Source organism: Gadus morhua, chromosome 4 (genome assembly GCF_902167405.1).
Source record: "Gadus morhua chromosome 4, gadMor3.0, whole genome shotgun sequence".
Lineage (NCBI taxonomy): Eukaryota > Metazoa > Chordata > Actinopteri > Gadiformes > Gadidae > Gadus > Gadus morhua.
This window is the reverse complement of record NC_044051.1, coordinates 25,614,356-25,628,993: the sequence shown is the minus strand read 5'-3', so window position 1 is coordinate 25,628,993 and position 14,638 is coordinate 25,614,356. Positions and strand designations below refer to the sequence as shown.

Below are 14,638 nucleotides of genomic sequence, written 5' to 3'. Positions count from 1 at the left end.
CAACTGTCAAATTTTTTTTTGACTCTTAGCCTGTGGGGTGTTCCACAAAGCCGGTTTTATCACATAACCGGGTAAGTTAACCCAGGGTTTGCTGTAACCCTAGGTTTTCCGTTCCAAAAGGATCACGGTATGTTAGTTGCTATAGAAACATATGCTCTGAATCAAACCTGGTCGGAGCAGGTTTTGCGCAGGTTAAGTTTGAAACATAACCCAGTTTTGGGTATTTAAACCCGCGTTCGCCGCAGATTTCATGTGTTCACAATGGCATGCCCTTTTGATGAGAGAACTGCTGATATCGGAGCGCAAATTATACGTGCAATCCACCAGGAGCGATTGATAAGACCACGGCTCGACATCTTGGCATATCAAATGACTTTTTGCTGGAGTGGAGAGATAGGCCTATAGATTCTCACGCAAATCTTTAATATATTTAAATAGCCTTACATAGCCAACACTACCAATCGAGGACCTGGCCTCAGTTCACTCCAGACTATTTGCGTAGCCCTCCGTTTTTTGCAAAAGGTAGTTTTATCTAGGCTATAATGTTGGAGATGCTGAGCACATCTCAGTCCTTTCAGATGACCCATCCAAGATTTGTATTTGAGGAGGTAGGTACCTCCAGGTACCCCCTCCATGCCAGGGCGCCCTGAATTTATGTTTATTAACAGCTCCTCCACCGGGGTCAAGACAATTTGAGGGCCAGATCCAGTCTGCCGACTGTCGGCCTTTTCACGATTGGCTTAAAAAAATGGCTTATTTAAATTTATACCAATACGATGGTGGGAAAAGCTTACCAGTTTGTATGTTTTTTATACTTCATTTTTATACTTGATCCGCTGACCGCTTGGAAGCCATCGGAGTACATATTTTTTTAAAAGAAAGGGGTTATGTGGTAGGATCTTTAAGAATGCTTAACTGGGATATTTATATATTCATGGCTGAAATATTAAGGATCATGCTTTTGACGTGTAACTAACGCATTTACGCGGTCAGCGATCCGCTGCCAGGCTTTGGTTCTCCGGGTTGCAGAGGCTTTAGCGTTCCCTTTTCTTGTGTTAATGTCCTTCTCCTCGTCATAGCTCTCCAGGGGAACCTGAAGTTCCATTTCTTTGAAATAAGCGGCCCGTTTCGCCATTTCGATCAGGGTTTCCATGATCCATACATCACGTCTTTTTAGGTTTGGCGTGGACGCGCACAACCCTGTGTTAACCAACCCCGAGTTGATTTGAACCAATGCATAACCGCTGCTGTGGAACCGAAAACTCTGGGTTAGTCGGCACAGGGTAAATCAACCTAGAGTTCAGTGTTAACTCAGTGTTTGTTAAACCTCCGTTCGTGGAACACCCCTCTGGACGAGTGTTTCACCGCATGCGCATGCGGATGCGGAAGCGCATGCGCGGTAGCCAGGCGACCGTCTCATCCAATGGCAAGCTCAGTTGGCGCTGTGTGCTTCAAGATTCCGATTGGCCCAGAGAAATGTCAATTATAAGAAAGATTCTGAAGCAAGTGCTGAGATTCCGATTGGCCCAGAGATTATTATTATAATTATTATATATATTATTATAAGAATGATCCAATAATTTTTTTCGCAATTCTGGACCCAAATTTTTCCAAATTATCTATGTGCAATCTGTGTTTATTACTGAATAATTACAAGAAAATGTTAAAAAAACAACAACTGCGAAGTGCCATTGCAAGCGCGGAGGCTAGCCGACGTTACTCTCAGCATGTTGTGTCCAGGGTTGGCCACGGAAAGGAGCGGAGGCAAAGAGGCCAAAACTCACTTTTACCGCCTTTGAGAATAAAAAATAACCAATCACAATTCAGTTGCACTGTTGCGAGGTAAATCATCTATACCATGTTAAACATAGGAAGGGAGGCCAGCCTCATCTACTCCTTGCAACCAATCACAAATCAGTATTTTTTTAAATAATGTTCTTCTGAGCAAATTCGTTCTTTCTAGTCAGTTGCCGCGGCTAACAAAGATTACGACTACAACGATATCAAGGAGGAGAATATAATTCAATATCTACAAGAACACAATTTTCGAGGCTACAGCTGGGCATAAAAGAGAATGGAAGACCAACACCGAGACTGAACTTGATCCAGACCACAAAAGCAGGTGGCTCACGAAGCTTCAAGGAGGAGAACTACGCTCGGACGGAATGGCTAGCTGGCTCTGATCGGAAATTATTCTGCTGGCCTTGCATTTTGTTTGATGAATCACCTACACCTAACCCATGGATTAGCATTGGATTTGATGACTTAAAGAAGAACTTGCAAAGAGCCATGGAGAGACATGGCAAGTCCAAGAGCCACATTAATTCCAACTTAAAGTTGAAACTGTTTGGACGTGTGCGGATTGATGAAGCCCTCAGCCAGGCAGCTAGCATCGCTAAAATGGACTTGTAAGAAGAAATCGGGAGATACTACGTAAAATGATTATTGCAGTGGTATATTGCTGCTCGCAGCTGTATTTTTTGTTATTATTCTCTCTAACAACGCCTCCAAACGACGCGTCACGCGAGTATGTTTTTTCTAAAGTTGTGTAGACATGCATGTGTGGGTGCACTGCGCGCGTTCATGAATGCGCGTTCATGTTTGCCTCCCTGGTGAGCTCGGCCAGGAACCGCTAATGGATAAGTCTGTTATAATAATTCCCAAGTATCTAAATCCTTAAGACCATTGAAAATCAAGCCTTCCTGACAATTGATTTGGCCAATGTCCAACTTACATCATTGCCTCTGATTTTGATTGGTTGATTTGATAACAAGAAAGCTCTCCATATTTCGTGATGGTGTCTATCAGTGCAGGGACCGAGAGGACTGGGTCACTTACATAAGTCCGGATATCATCGGCGTAAAGAGATATCTTATGCTCCCTGTTTCCCATGTCTTTTGCCTTTTATTTCCTCATTCTTATAGACGCTGCAAAGGATTCAATATTTATAGCGAACAGCAGGGGGCTAAGACAGTCCCCTTGTCTGACTGCTCTCTCTAAGTCAAAGAACCCAGAACAGTATCCATTAACTCTAACACGTGATCTTGGATTTCTGTAAATAATTCTGACCCAATCTATAAATGTTGAGTGAAATCCCGTTGCAGATAGTGTTTTGCATAAAAATTCCCAATTCGAAAGGAATAAAGTCGGAACACCGTCAAGATGGTTGCATAGCGAGAGAGCTCCCGATTGAGCCAGAGCAATTAGAGAAATATCTCCATACAAACCAAAGAAATAATTCCGCAAAAAGTGTAGAGAAAGGGGAGAAGAAGTAATATCACCACTTTGAGCAGTAAACGTCGTCTGAAGACGGGGGTGAGAAAGACAGGCACAGCGACAACTAACAGCTAACAGGGGGAAGCTAACGAAGCGACGTGGAGCAGTGTGGCGTAATGGCGGACACGGAACTGATCCTGCGAGAACTGAGAGAGTTTCGCCGAGAAAACAAAGAACAATTAGGGACAATAAAAGAATAAATAGTTAAGGCGAATGCCAGATTGGACGAGGCGGAAGGGCGAATTGGGAGAGCAGAAGAGAGGATCCAAAACACCGAAGAAGTTATCAAGGCTATGCTACAGCTGCACACCAAGCTGGAGGACAAGTTGCTGTGAAAAACTGTGAAATCGGACACTATATCCGTAATTAGTGGTGGAGATCCACTGTTTAATAGACTGGTTCGTTCGGGGCCGTTTTTTCACCTTACATTTTTTTTTTTCCGACATGCGACTGTTGCAGGTAAGGGCCTCTCCCTCCGAACTGAGGGAGACTTCTCCCTTCGAGCCTCCTCGGGAGGTTCAACAGGGTCAGGTTAACAGACCCCTACATAGGGAGTCACAAGGACAAATCGTATTCAGTTTGATGTTTATTAATGTGTTAATTATTCATTCCCTACCGTTTCACGCGGGGAGGGGAAAGCGCACCAGGTTTTTGTTTAGGATGAAGGAGGGAATCACATAGATGCAAAACAGGTCTTTGAAAATAGCATCATTTAATATAAATGGTGTACTCAATCCAGTTAAGAGGGAGAAAATCTTATCAAAATTAAAGAAAGATAAAATTCAAATAGCTTTCCTACAAGAGACACACCTCAGCGACTCAGAACATGTTTACTTCTCTTCACATGAATCGGGAAGGCGGAGAGGAGTGGCGACTCTGATATCCAATGCGGTAAACTATGAACACATATCAGAACATAAGGATAAGGAAGGCAGATTTGTTATGGTTATAGGAAGAATAGAAGGTGTTGTGATAAGTCTCCTTAACGTGTATGTTCCACCGGGCAGTGTCTGGTCCTTCTATAAACATATGGTTGATTTAATGACGACAAAAAGTCAAGGGATTCTAATAGGTGGTGGAGATTTTAACATTCGATTAAACCCGAAAATTGACTCTTCAAACGGGAAATCCGACACAAAAAACATTAGCAGAAGATTAAATATTTGGATGCGTGAAGTGGGGATTGTTGACGTGTGGAGAGAGAAAAACCCGACGAGCCGAGACTACTCACATTACTCGCACGCTCACAATGTATACTCGCGCATCGATTACTTTTTTATACTTAAAGGAGATTTCTTTAGGGTGGATAACTGTGAAATAGGACCCAGTACTATTTCAGATCACGGTCCCATCTATATGTCAATTTATCTTAATAATAATAAGAAATCTACGCTCTGGAGACTGAACTCAAGTATTCTGAACAACCCAATTATTAAAGATAAACTGAAAAGTGAAATTGAATTATATTTGGAAAATAATGATAATGAGGAAGTGACCCCACCCATTCTCTGGGATGCATTAAAAGCAGTGTTGAGGGGCAAAATAATAGCCATCTCCTCATATGAGAAGAAAATTAGGGAGCGAAAACTAAAAAAAATTAGAAGAGGACTTGAAAAGTCTACAGAGAGAATATGCAAAGTATCTCAAAGATGACAACAAATGTAAGATTATAAAATTTAAAAAAGAAATAGATGAAATAAATACTCAGGAAATTCAAAAAAGGCTCCTTTTTACAAAGCAACAATACTATGAGACAGGTGGGAAATCACTGAAACTTTTATCATATAGATTAAGAAAACAAGCAGACAGAACTATATGTAAAATAAGAAACTCTGTAACGAAAGTAATAGAAACTAGTCAGGAGAAAATACAACAATGCTTCCAAGAATACTATAAAAAATTATATTCCCAACCACAGACAAGCAACGACAACCAAATCGATGCCTTCTTGTCCCAGGTAAACCTTCCAAAGATCACTGATGAACAAAATGGAAAATTAACATCTAAAATAACAAAAGAAGAAATTCAATTGGCAATCAGGAGGATGAAAGGGGGGAAGTCTCCAGGGACAGATGGTTTTCCCACAGAATGGTACAAAACAATGCAAGATCAACTAATCCCAACACTATTAAAAACATTCAACTGGGTTCTGGAAAACAAAAACATTCCCCCCTCATGGAGGGAGGCGGTGATTTCGACCATACCTAAAGAGGGGAAAGACAAATTGGAATGTGGGAATTACCGTCCTGTAGGTCTTTTAAACAACGACTATAAACTATTCACCTCCATATTATCTAAGCGAATAGAATTGATACTACCGGTATTAATACATGAGGACCAGACTGGCTTTGTCAAGAAAAGACAGACCCAAGATAACATAAGGAAATCACTGCACGTTGTGAGACAAGTCACACAACAAAGACTGGAGACGTTGATACTAAGTTTGGATGCAGAGAAAGCATTTGACTCAGTGAGGTGGTCTTTTTTATATAAAGTACTTTCAAAATGTGGCTTTCATCCAACTATAATTGACACATTTGCAGCACTATATGGCGGACCAACTGCTAGAGTCAAAATCAATGGAGATTTGTCCAACTCGTTCATTCTGGAAAGAGGAACAAGACAGGGGTGTTGTGCGTCGCCGCTCCTCTTTGCCTTGTTTGTAGAACCCATAAGTCAGCTAATTAGGCAGAGAACTGATATAAAGGGGGTACCGATGGCATCCGGGGAGCAAAAACTGGCCCTATTTGCAGACGATTTATTGATAAGTGTAACACAACCTACTCAGACACTCCCAAAATTGATGAAATTGCTAGAGGAATTTGGTTCAATCTCAGGTTACAAAATTAATGTTAATAAAACTCAAATATTAACATTTAATTATGACCCTCCAGTTTCAATTAAGACCATATACAACTGGAATTGGGAGGATGAGTCCATTCAATATTTGGGTGTCTCATTACCTAGGGACTTCACAAGGTTATATAACATCAACTACGATCCCTTAAATTCAAAGATAAAAACTGATATACAAAGATGGAACGTTATTCCCTTTTTGAGTTTAAGCTCCCGGATAGAATCAATCAGGATGAATATTCTCCCACGGATGCTGTATCTTTTTCAATGTCTACCAGTTAGAATACCATCTAAGCAATTCTTAGAATGGGACAGATTGATAGCGAGGTATCTGTGGCAAGGGAAAAAGGCCAGAATTAAATTCAAAACGCTGCAATTAAGAAAAGAAAAGGGTGGGATGGGCCTTCCCTGCCTACAGGAATACTACTATGCAGCCCAGTTAAGGCCGCTAGTCTGCCTGTGTTCACCATCATACACTGCAGCATGGAAGGAAATAGAAGGAACGATGGTAAAGGGTATCCCAATAACAGCTCTACTAAATGATAACAAACTGCAGGAAGAACAGGAGATTCCAGAAGACTCTATAACAGGCAGCTTCCTGAAGTCCTGGCAGGAAATAACCAAAATTTGCAGATTTAAAAACACATCTAAAATTATGAGGTGGTGTGCCTATGACTCAGACTTTTCACCGAATAAACTCGACGGCAGATTCAAGACATGGATCACAAGAGGTTTAACTTCCTATTATTCATTTGTCCACAAGGGGGTATTTCAGAGTTTTGAAACCCTACAGAAGGATCACGGTCTGGGGAAAGATGATTTCTTCAGGTACCTGCAAGTGAGAGATTACTTTAACAAAAATATTAAAGAGGCGTTAGGAAAAGATGGGCCAGGGTTCATGGAGGTATTTCTAGCATTGACTAAATCTAGAACATGCGATAAAATTATCTCAAAATTATATAACGCCATACAATTATCCAAACAAGAGAATACAGAATACATAAAGAGGAAATGGGAAAAAGAAATAGGGGTAAAGATCTCACAGGAGAACTGGGAGAAAATATGTCAACTACAATGGCTCTCGACCGGGTCAAATACATGGCGGGAGTTCTGCTGGAAAAATATAACAAGATTTTTTATCACACCCATACAAAAGCGACACCAAGGCAGCGGAGACGCCTGTTGGAGGCTCTGTGGATCTATTGGAGCCAACCACTTCTATATTTTCTGGGACTGCCAAGCAATGAGGTCTTACTGGGAAGAGATCCACAAACATATTAACAATGTATTTAATGTAAACATCCCATTAAAATGTGAAACTTTGTTTTTGGGAAATATATTGTTTGAAACGTGGAACATAAAAGACAAAAAACTGCTCGCTATACTGTTGGCAGCTAGTAAGAAATGTGTCACGAGGAAATGGTTAAAAGTGGACCCTCCCACCATTGATGAATGGATCGAAATTGTGTATGAGATTTATGTTATGGAAAAGATCTCTTATTCCCTCAAGGTCGAGAAAGACATTTTTTATAAGACCTGGTCCAAATGGACTGAGCATGTGAAACCAGCTAGATCTGACTTTATTTGAATATACTTGTGTTTTGTGTGATCCTCCTTTTTTTTGTTTTGTTTTTTCTGAAGTGAAGTGCGCTCCCCGGTTGTGTTCTCTTTATCTCTGTAATTTTTCCTACAGGGAGTAGTTCAGGTCCATAAAACAAAACCCCAGAAAGGCAGTATTTGACAGACTAAAGCTGTATCTAATGTATGTGATGGAAATGTGCCTTTCTAAATAAAAAGAGAATTAAAAAAAAAAAAAATCCCAATTCATGGTATCAAACGCTTTCTGTGCATCAAAGCTTATTAACATTGAGGTTTGTGTGTTTCTTTTAGCGCAAGTAATGATGTTTAGGGTTCTTCTTATATTGTTAGCACCCTGCCTATTGGGAATGAATCCAGTTTGGTCTGGGTTTATCAAAGTAGTAACATGTTTTTGAACTCCATGTGCTAAAATACTTGTCAGTAGTTTCTGGTCATTACATAACAAACTTACAGGCCTGTACCTTTCACAGAGTGTTGGGTTCTTCCCTTCTTTATGTATCACAGATATAATGGCCTGAGACCATGTCTCCGGAGGGTTGTTCTCGGAGAGGGAGTATCTAAACACCATAGTTAGTATGGGCGCTAGGTCGTTTATGAAGCATTTATAGAATTCTCCAGGAAACCCAACGACTCCTGGAGACTTGTTGCTTTTAATCTATTTATTGCATCTCTTTTTTCTGTTTCCGTAATTGGTGTCATCATCTGTTTTGATGCTTTTTCTGGTAATGTGGGGAGGTTTAAACCAGTGAGGAAGGTATAAGTATTCTCTGCTGATGTTTGTAGTCTGGGTTCTTTGTGTACATTTTTGTAGAATGATGCAAAGGCATCAGCCATTTCTTTGGGTTGAGACACTGTTTTGTTCAGGGTATGGTGACAAATTTTGGAGACAGTACGATTGGCTTGAGCTTTATGAAGTTGGAAGGCTAGAAGGCGGCTAGCTCTATTCCCAATCTGGTAATATCTGTCTGGGAAATCTTAAAGCCCCTTCCGCTTTATATGACAAAAGTTTGACCAAGGCTTTTCTTGCCTTCTTAAGTTCTGTAGCAATGTTACTTGTTCTTGTGATTTTGTGTTGTGTCTCTAGGAGCTTTATTTTTTCTTCCAGGTTTAATTGTTCTTCGAGTCGCCGTCTTTCTATTTTTGATGATGTCTGTATGATTTTTCCTCTTATAACCGTTTTTGCCCCCTTCCACAAAATTGAAGGATTAACTTCGCCATCATCATTGATCTCAAAATATTCTTTTAGAGTTTTACTTAAATATTCTACTGTTTCTGACTTATTCAGCAGTGATACATTTAGCCTCCAGTATCTGAAAGAAGAATGCAAACCCAAATTTACCTTCAGCACAATGGGAGCGTGATCACTCAGAGTTATAGGTTCAATGAAACATTACATTACATTATACATGTATTGTTGGGGGAGACAGAAAAAGTCAATCTTTGAGAAGCTATTGTGTATGTTGGAGAAAAAACTGAAATCCTTCCCTTTTGGGTTTCTGGTTCTCCATGGGTCAAAGTTCGGACATGACAAAGTTTGGACATGAAGTTATTTAATGTTTTTGTTTTGGGGCACTGAGATCCCCTCTCAATGGGTATCTTATCCATTTTCCCATCCTGCACTTCATTGAAGTCCCCTCCTATAATTAATATCCCTTTTGAATTGCCTGCAATAATGTTAACAATTTCTCTAAAGAACATTGGGTCAAACTCGTCTGGAGCATATATATTCAATATAGATACCTCAGTTCCCCAGCGGTCCCAGTCAACTTGACATACCTTCCTGATTTATCCTGTACCACCTTCTGGGCACTAAAGGCCCAATTAAAATAGGCGCCCCTCTTTTTTCCCCATTTGATGCACTATACACTAGGTTAACCCATTCCCTTCTTAATTTGATGCGCTCGCTCTTGTAGTAGAGCAATTGAGCAGTGGATTTTTTTTAACTGGGAGAGTATTTTCTTCCTTTTGATAGGATGGTTAATCAATGGACATTATAACTCACTATTGTCAGTTTATCCATGTGGATAAAAGTATCCCATGATTTTGTCCATCAAAGTTAACATAAGTTTTACACCTGTAGACCTATACCCGCGATCATAGACCACCTTATGTGAATGCTTAATTAAAATACTTACATAGAACATCCACCATTGTGGAGAATAAGAACATAAAAATTGAACAAGAACAAAATAAACTTCCAAAAACCCGACTGTTCTAACAAGCCTAAAATCAGTCTCAACAAGGACGGAGAGTTGTGACCGGTCTCTCCGGGGATGTGCACACAGTGCTATTGCAACAATAGCCTACGCTGATAAGTCGCCTTGTAACAAAACTAAGAAAGAAAGAAAAATAGGCCCCTCGAATGATAACATAATCTTTTATTGTCTCATCTCATCATCTCATTTTCGTCCGCTTATCCGGGGTCGGGTCGCGGGGGGAGCAGCTCAAGCAGGGGGCCCCAGACTTCCCTTTCCCGGGCCACATTGACCAGCTCTGACGGGGGGGATCCCGAGGCGTTCCCAGGCCAGTGTTGAGATATAATCTCTCCACCTAGTCCTGGGTCTTCCCCGAGGTCTCCTCCCCACTGGACGTGCCTGAAACACCTCCCAAGGAAGGCGCCCAGTGGGCATCCTTACCAGATGCCCTAACCACCTCAACTGACTCCTTTCTAAGTAAAGGAGCAGCGGCTCTAATCCGAGTTCCTCACGGATGGCTGAGCTTCTCACCCTATCCCTAAGGGAGACGCCAGCCACCCTTCTGAGAAAACTCATCTCGGCCGCTTGTACCCGCAATCTCGTCGTTTCGGTCATCACCCAGCCCTCATGACCATAGGTGAGGATAGGATCGAAGATCAACCGGTAGATCGAGAGCTTTGCCTTGCGGCTCAGCTCTCTTTTCGTTACAACGGTGCGGTAAAGCGAACGCAATAGCGCCCCCGCTGCTCCGATTCTCCGGCCAATCTCACGCTCCATAGTACCCTCACTCACAAACAAGACCCCGAGGTACTTGAACTCCTTCACTTGGGCTAAGGACTCATTTCCTACCCGGAGTAAGAAATCCATCGGTTTCCTGCTAAGAGTCATGGCCTCAGATTTAGCGGTGCTGATCCTCATCCCAGCCGCTTCACACTCGGCCGCCAGCCGATCCAGTGAGTGCTGAAGGTCACAGGCCAATGATCCAATGAGGACCACATCATCTGCAAAAAGCAGTGACGAGATCCTCAGACCACCGAACTGCAACCCCTCCCCACCACGACTACGCCTCGATATCCTGTCCATGTATATCACAAACAGGATTGGTGACAAGGCGCAGCCCTGGCGGAGACCAGCACCCACTGAGAACGAAACTGACTGGCTGCCGAGGACGCGAACACAGTTCTCGCTTTGGGAGTACAGAGATTGGATGGCCCCGAGGATAGACCCCCTTACCCCATACTCCCGCCGTACCTCCCACAGTTTCTTCACGGATGGCTGAGCTTCTGGAGAAGGTCATACGCCTTCTCCAGATCCACAAAACACATGTAGACCGGATGGGCATACTCCCAGGCCCCCTCCAGGATCCTTGCGAGAGTGAAGAGCTGGTCCATAGCTCCACGTCCGGGGCGAAAACCGCATTGTACCTCTTCAATCTGAGGTTCGACGATCGGCCGAACCCTCCTTTCCAGCACCTTGGAATAGACATTACCAGGGAGGCTGAGAAGTGTGATACCCCGGTAATTGGCACACACTCTCTGGTCCCCCTTTTTGAACAGGGGAACCACCACCCCGGTTTGCCACTCCTTTGGCACTGTACCCGACTCCCACGCGATGTTGAATAGGCGTGTCAACCATGACAGCCCCTCAACACCCAGAGCCTTTAGCATTTCTGGCTGGATCTCAATCCCTGGGGCTTTGCCACTGCGGAGATGTTTGACCTCAGTGACCTCCACCAGGGAAATTGACGACGAAACACCATCAACCTCGAGCTCTGCCTCCAACATAGAGGGCGTGTTATTCGGATTCAGTTCGGAACTCAGTTCGGATTTGAGTTCCTCAAAGTGTTCCTTCCAACGTCCGACGACCTCCTCAGTTGAGGTCAACAGAGTCCCATCCTTACTGTACACAGCTTGGATGGTTCCCCGTTTCCCCCTCCTGAGGTGCCGGACAGTCTTCCAGAAACACTTTGGTGCCGACCGAAAGTCCTTCTCCATGGCCTCTCCGAACTTCTCCCACAACCGCTGCTTAGCCTCCGACACGGCAGCAGCTGCAGCCCTTCGGGCCTGTCGGTACTCTGCAACCGAGTCAGGAGTCCTCCAGGACATCATATCCCGGAAGGCCTCCTTCTTCAATCGGACGGCTTCCCTGACCACCGGTGTCCACCACGGTGTCCGAGGGTTACCGCCCCTTGAGGAGCCTAAGACCCTAAGGCCATAGCTAGCCACCGCAGCTTCAGCAATGGAGGCTTTGAAAGCCGCCCACTCCGGCTCAATGCCCCCAACCTCCACAGGAATGCCAGAAAAACTCTGCCGGAGTTGTGAGTTGAAGATACCTAGGACGGGGGCCTCCTCCAGACGTTCCCAGTTCACCCACACTACTCGTTTGGGCTTACCAGGTCTATCCGGAAATTTCCCCCATTCCCTGATCCAACTCACAACCAGATGGTGGTTGGTTGACAGTTCCGCCCCTCTCTTTACCCGAGTGTCCAAAACATGCAGCCTCAGATCAGATGACACGATCACAAAATCGATCATTGATCTTCGGCCTAGGGTACTCTGGTACCAGGTACACTTATGAGCACCCTTATGTTCGAACATGGTGTTTAAAGTTAAACAATAATCTTTTATTGTTTAACTTTAAATTATAAAACTAGCCAAAACATATGTTCAATTCAAAGTAGACCATATCATGTTCCTATCATTGTATCATATCTCTACTCACAGTTCCGTGATATTTCGCTTGTTTCGCAATGGCCTTAATCAGCATAGAGAATGGCCTGCAGATCCGCGTTGGTCATCAAATTCAGTCAGTTACTCTGCATTAGTTTCGCCTGGAGCCTCTCCCGCTCGTCGAGCCCAACATGGACACCCAACTCTCCAAGTGTCTGTGAGGGTTTTCGTTCCGGAATCCAGGTAGATTTTCAGCTTGGCAGGGAAGATTTTGAGCTTTGATGTTCTTCTCTTTGAGCTGGTGTAGTCCTGGTCGAAGAATATCTTCCGTCCGTTGTATGGCACACCTCAGCGCTGTTTCCAAGCCTCCTGAATTACCGTTTCTATGATTCTGTAGTCCAGAAATCTGACGAACCCTGAATCTAATGGACCTCGGGGGGCTAGCAGGATCTTTCGGTTTCATGGTCAGTGATCGGTGAGCTCTCACTACATTTAGGTTCAACTCTTTTGGCAGCGTCAGTGAGGATCGGATGAGATCGTTTGTGAAGCTCAGCATATCCTTGTTACTTTCTTCACCTTCTCTCACCCCATATATGCGCACGTTGTTCCGTCTCGCCCTGGACTCTATGTCATCAGATTTTGCTGACAGGCTAGCATCACAGAGTAATAAATAATTCATAGAAAAACAATAACATTATTTCACAACTATTCATGGGCTGTAAGCCTTACATTGTTTGAGGCAAATGTGGATGTTAATGGATGTTTCAGAATGTTGGTCATGGTGTTAAGCCAAATAAGACTGGGAGACTTAATTTATAGATCAAGTCAATCCTCCTCGCTGTTTGTGTTGCAAAGATATCAGTGACCTGCTCGTACCAAACTGGATCTTTTCAAATTGATTTCAGAATTACAACGTGTGTAGCTTCACGGTTTCGGCCCCCTTTCAGACGGCTTGGTAACCCAACGGAGGAATTTTGGCGGCCGCCAATATAAGCGAACAAAGCCGAACCGCACCGCTCGGTCGAAATGCCAATATAAGCAAACAGAGCAGTTCTGTACCGCAACACTCGGTGGAATCGTGGCATACGACTGAGCGGATTTGTTGGTTCTCGTAGTTCTCCCCTAGACTTGAGGGGATAACCCCTCCCTCCAGGCTGGTTCATAGGGCAGCCAGGGCTTCTGCTTAAGGGTTCATAACGCAGCCAGGACTCCTTCTTATTGGTTCATAGCGCAGCCAGGGCTCCAGCACATTCGTGAATAGATTTTTGCACGATTCAGACCCCTTAGCTAGTCACACCCACTCAAGAGGAGGAATTTACTCCTCTCTCCCATTGAACCCCATGTTATTCACCGTCCACCAACACTGCCGGGGAAATTAATGGGAGTCAATGGAGGCTGAGCGAGAAACGTCCTCAAACAGTAATTTAGGCGGGCGTCAGGCGATAGGGGGTGCTAATGTCCCTTTACCAATAGAAACGAACATTACATATACAAATGCATTAAAGCATTGTCATATTTAAGAGCATTAATTCCTTACAGTAGTCTGGGCAATCGAAATTTTTTATTCTCAACAATGTTAAGGAGGATCTTCCTCCCTCTCCTCACTGGAGAAGCCTCCACTGGTTTGTATGTATGTGCCCGTGTGCGCGTGTTTTTCATTATGTGTGTATGCCAGTGTGTCAGTATGTGTCTCTTCCAGTATGTGTATGCTAGTTTGTATGTGCCAGTGTGTGCGCCAGTTTGTGTGTGTACCTTCCAGAAGTTGTCCACCTTTCCATAGACCAGCGACTGGTTCTGCCGCTTGATGTCGTCGATGTGTCGTATATCGCTGGCGTTGAGGTGCTGCTCCACCACGAAGCCCAGGAAGCTGTTGTCTGGGGTGTGGGCTACACACACACACACACACACACAAATGCACACGCACACACACACCTTAATGTTGATAAAAAATAACAAGAAAAACAAAAGAAGAAAAGGAATAAAGAAAGAACACAAAGTAACGATCTGAAAGACTCGGCATGACACCACTGCCATTGCTGACTA

The 14,638-nt window shown here is 43.5% G+C and overlaps 1 protein-coding gene across 1 annotated transcript in view; it reads right to left on the bottom strand.

The window, feature by feature from the left end:
• The window catches only part of mgat5 (alpha-1,6-mannosylglycoprotein 6-beta-N-acetylglucosaminyltransferase), a 123,993-nt gene that overhangs the window by 23,229 nt on the left and 86,126 nt on the right, over nucleotides 1-14,638 (bottom strand). Inside the window, exon 10 of the mRNA XM_030355478.1 lies at nucleotides 14,348-14,481. Coding sequence (XP_030211338.1) covers nucleotides 14,348-14,481 — 134 coding nt within the window. The remainder of the gene's footprint in view (nucleotides 1-14,347; nucleotides 14,482-14,638) is intronic.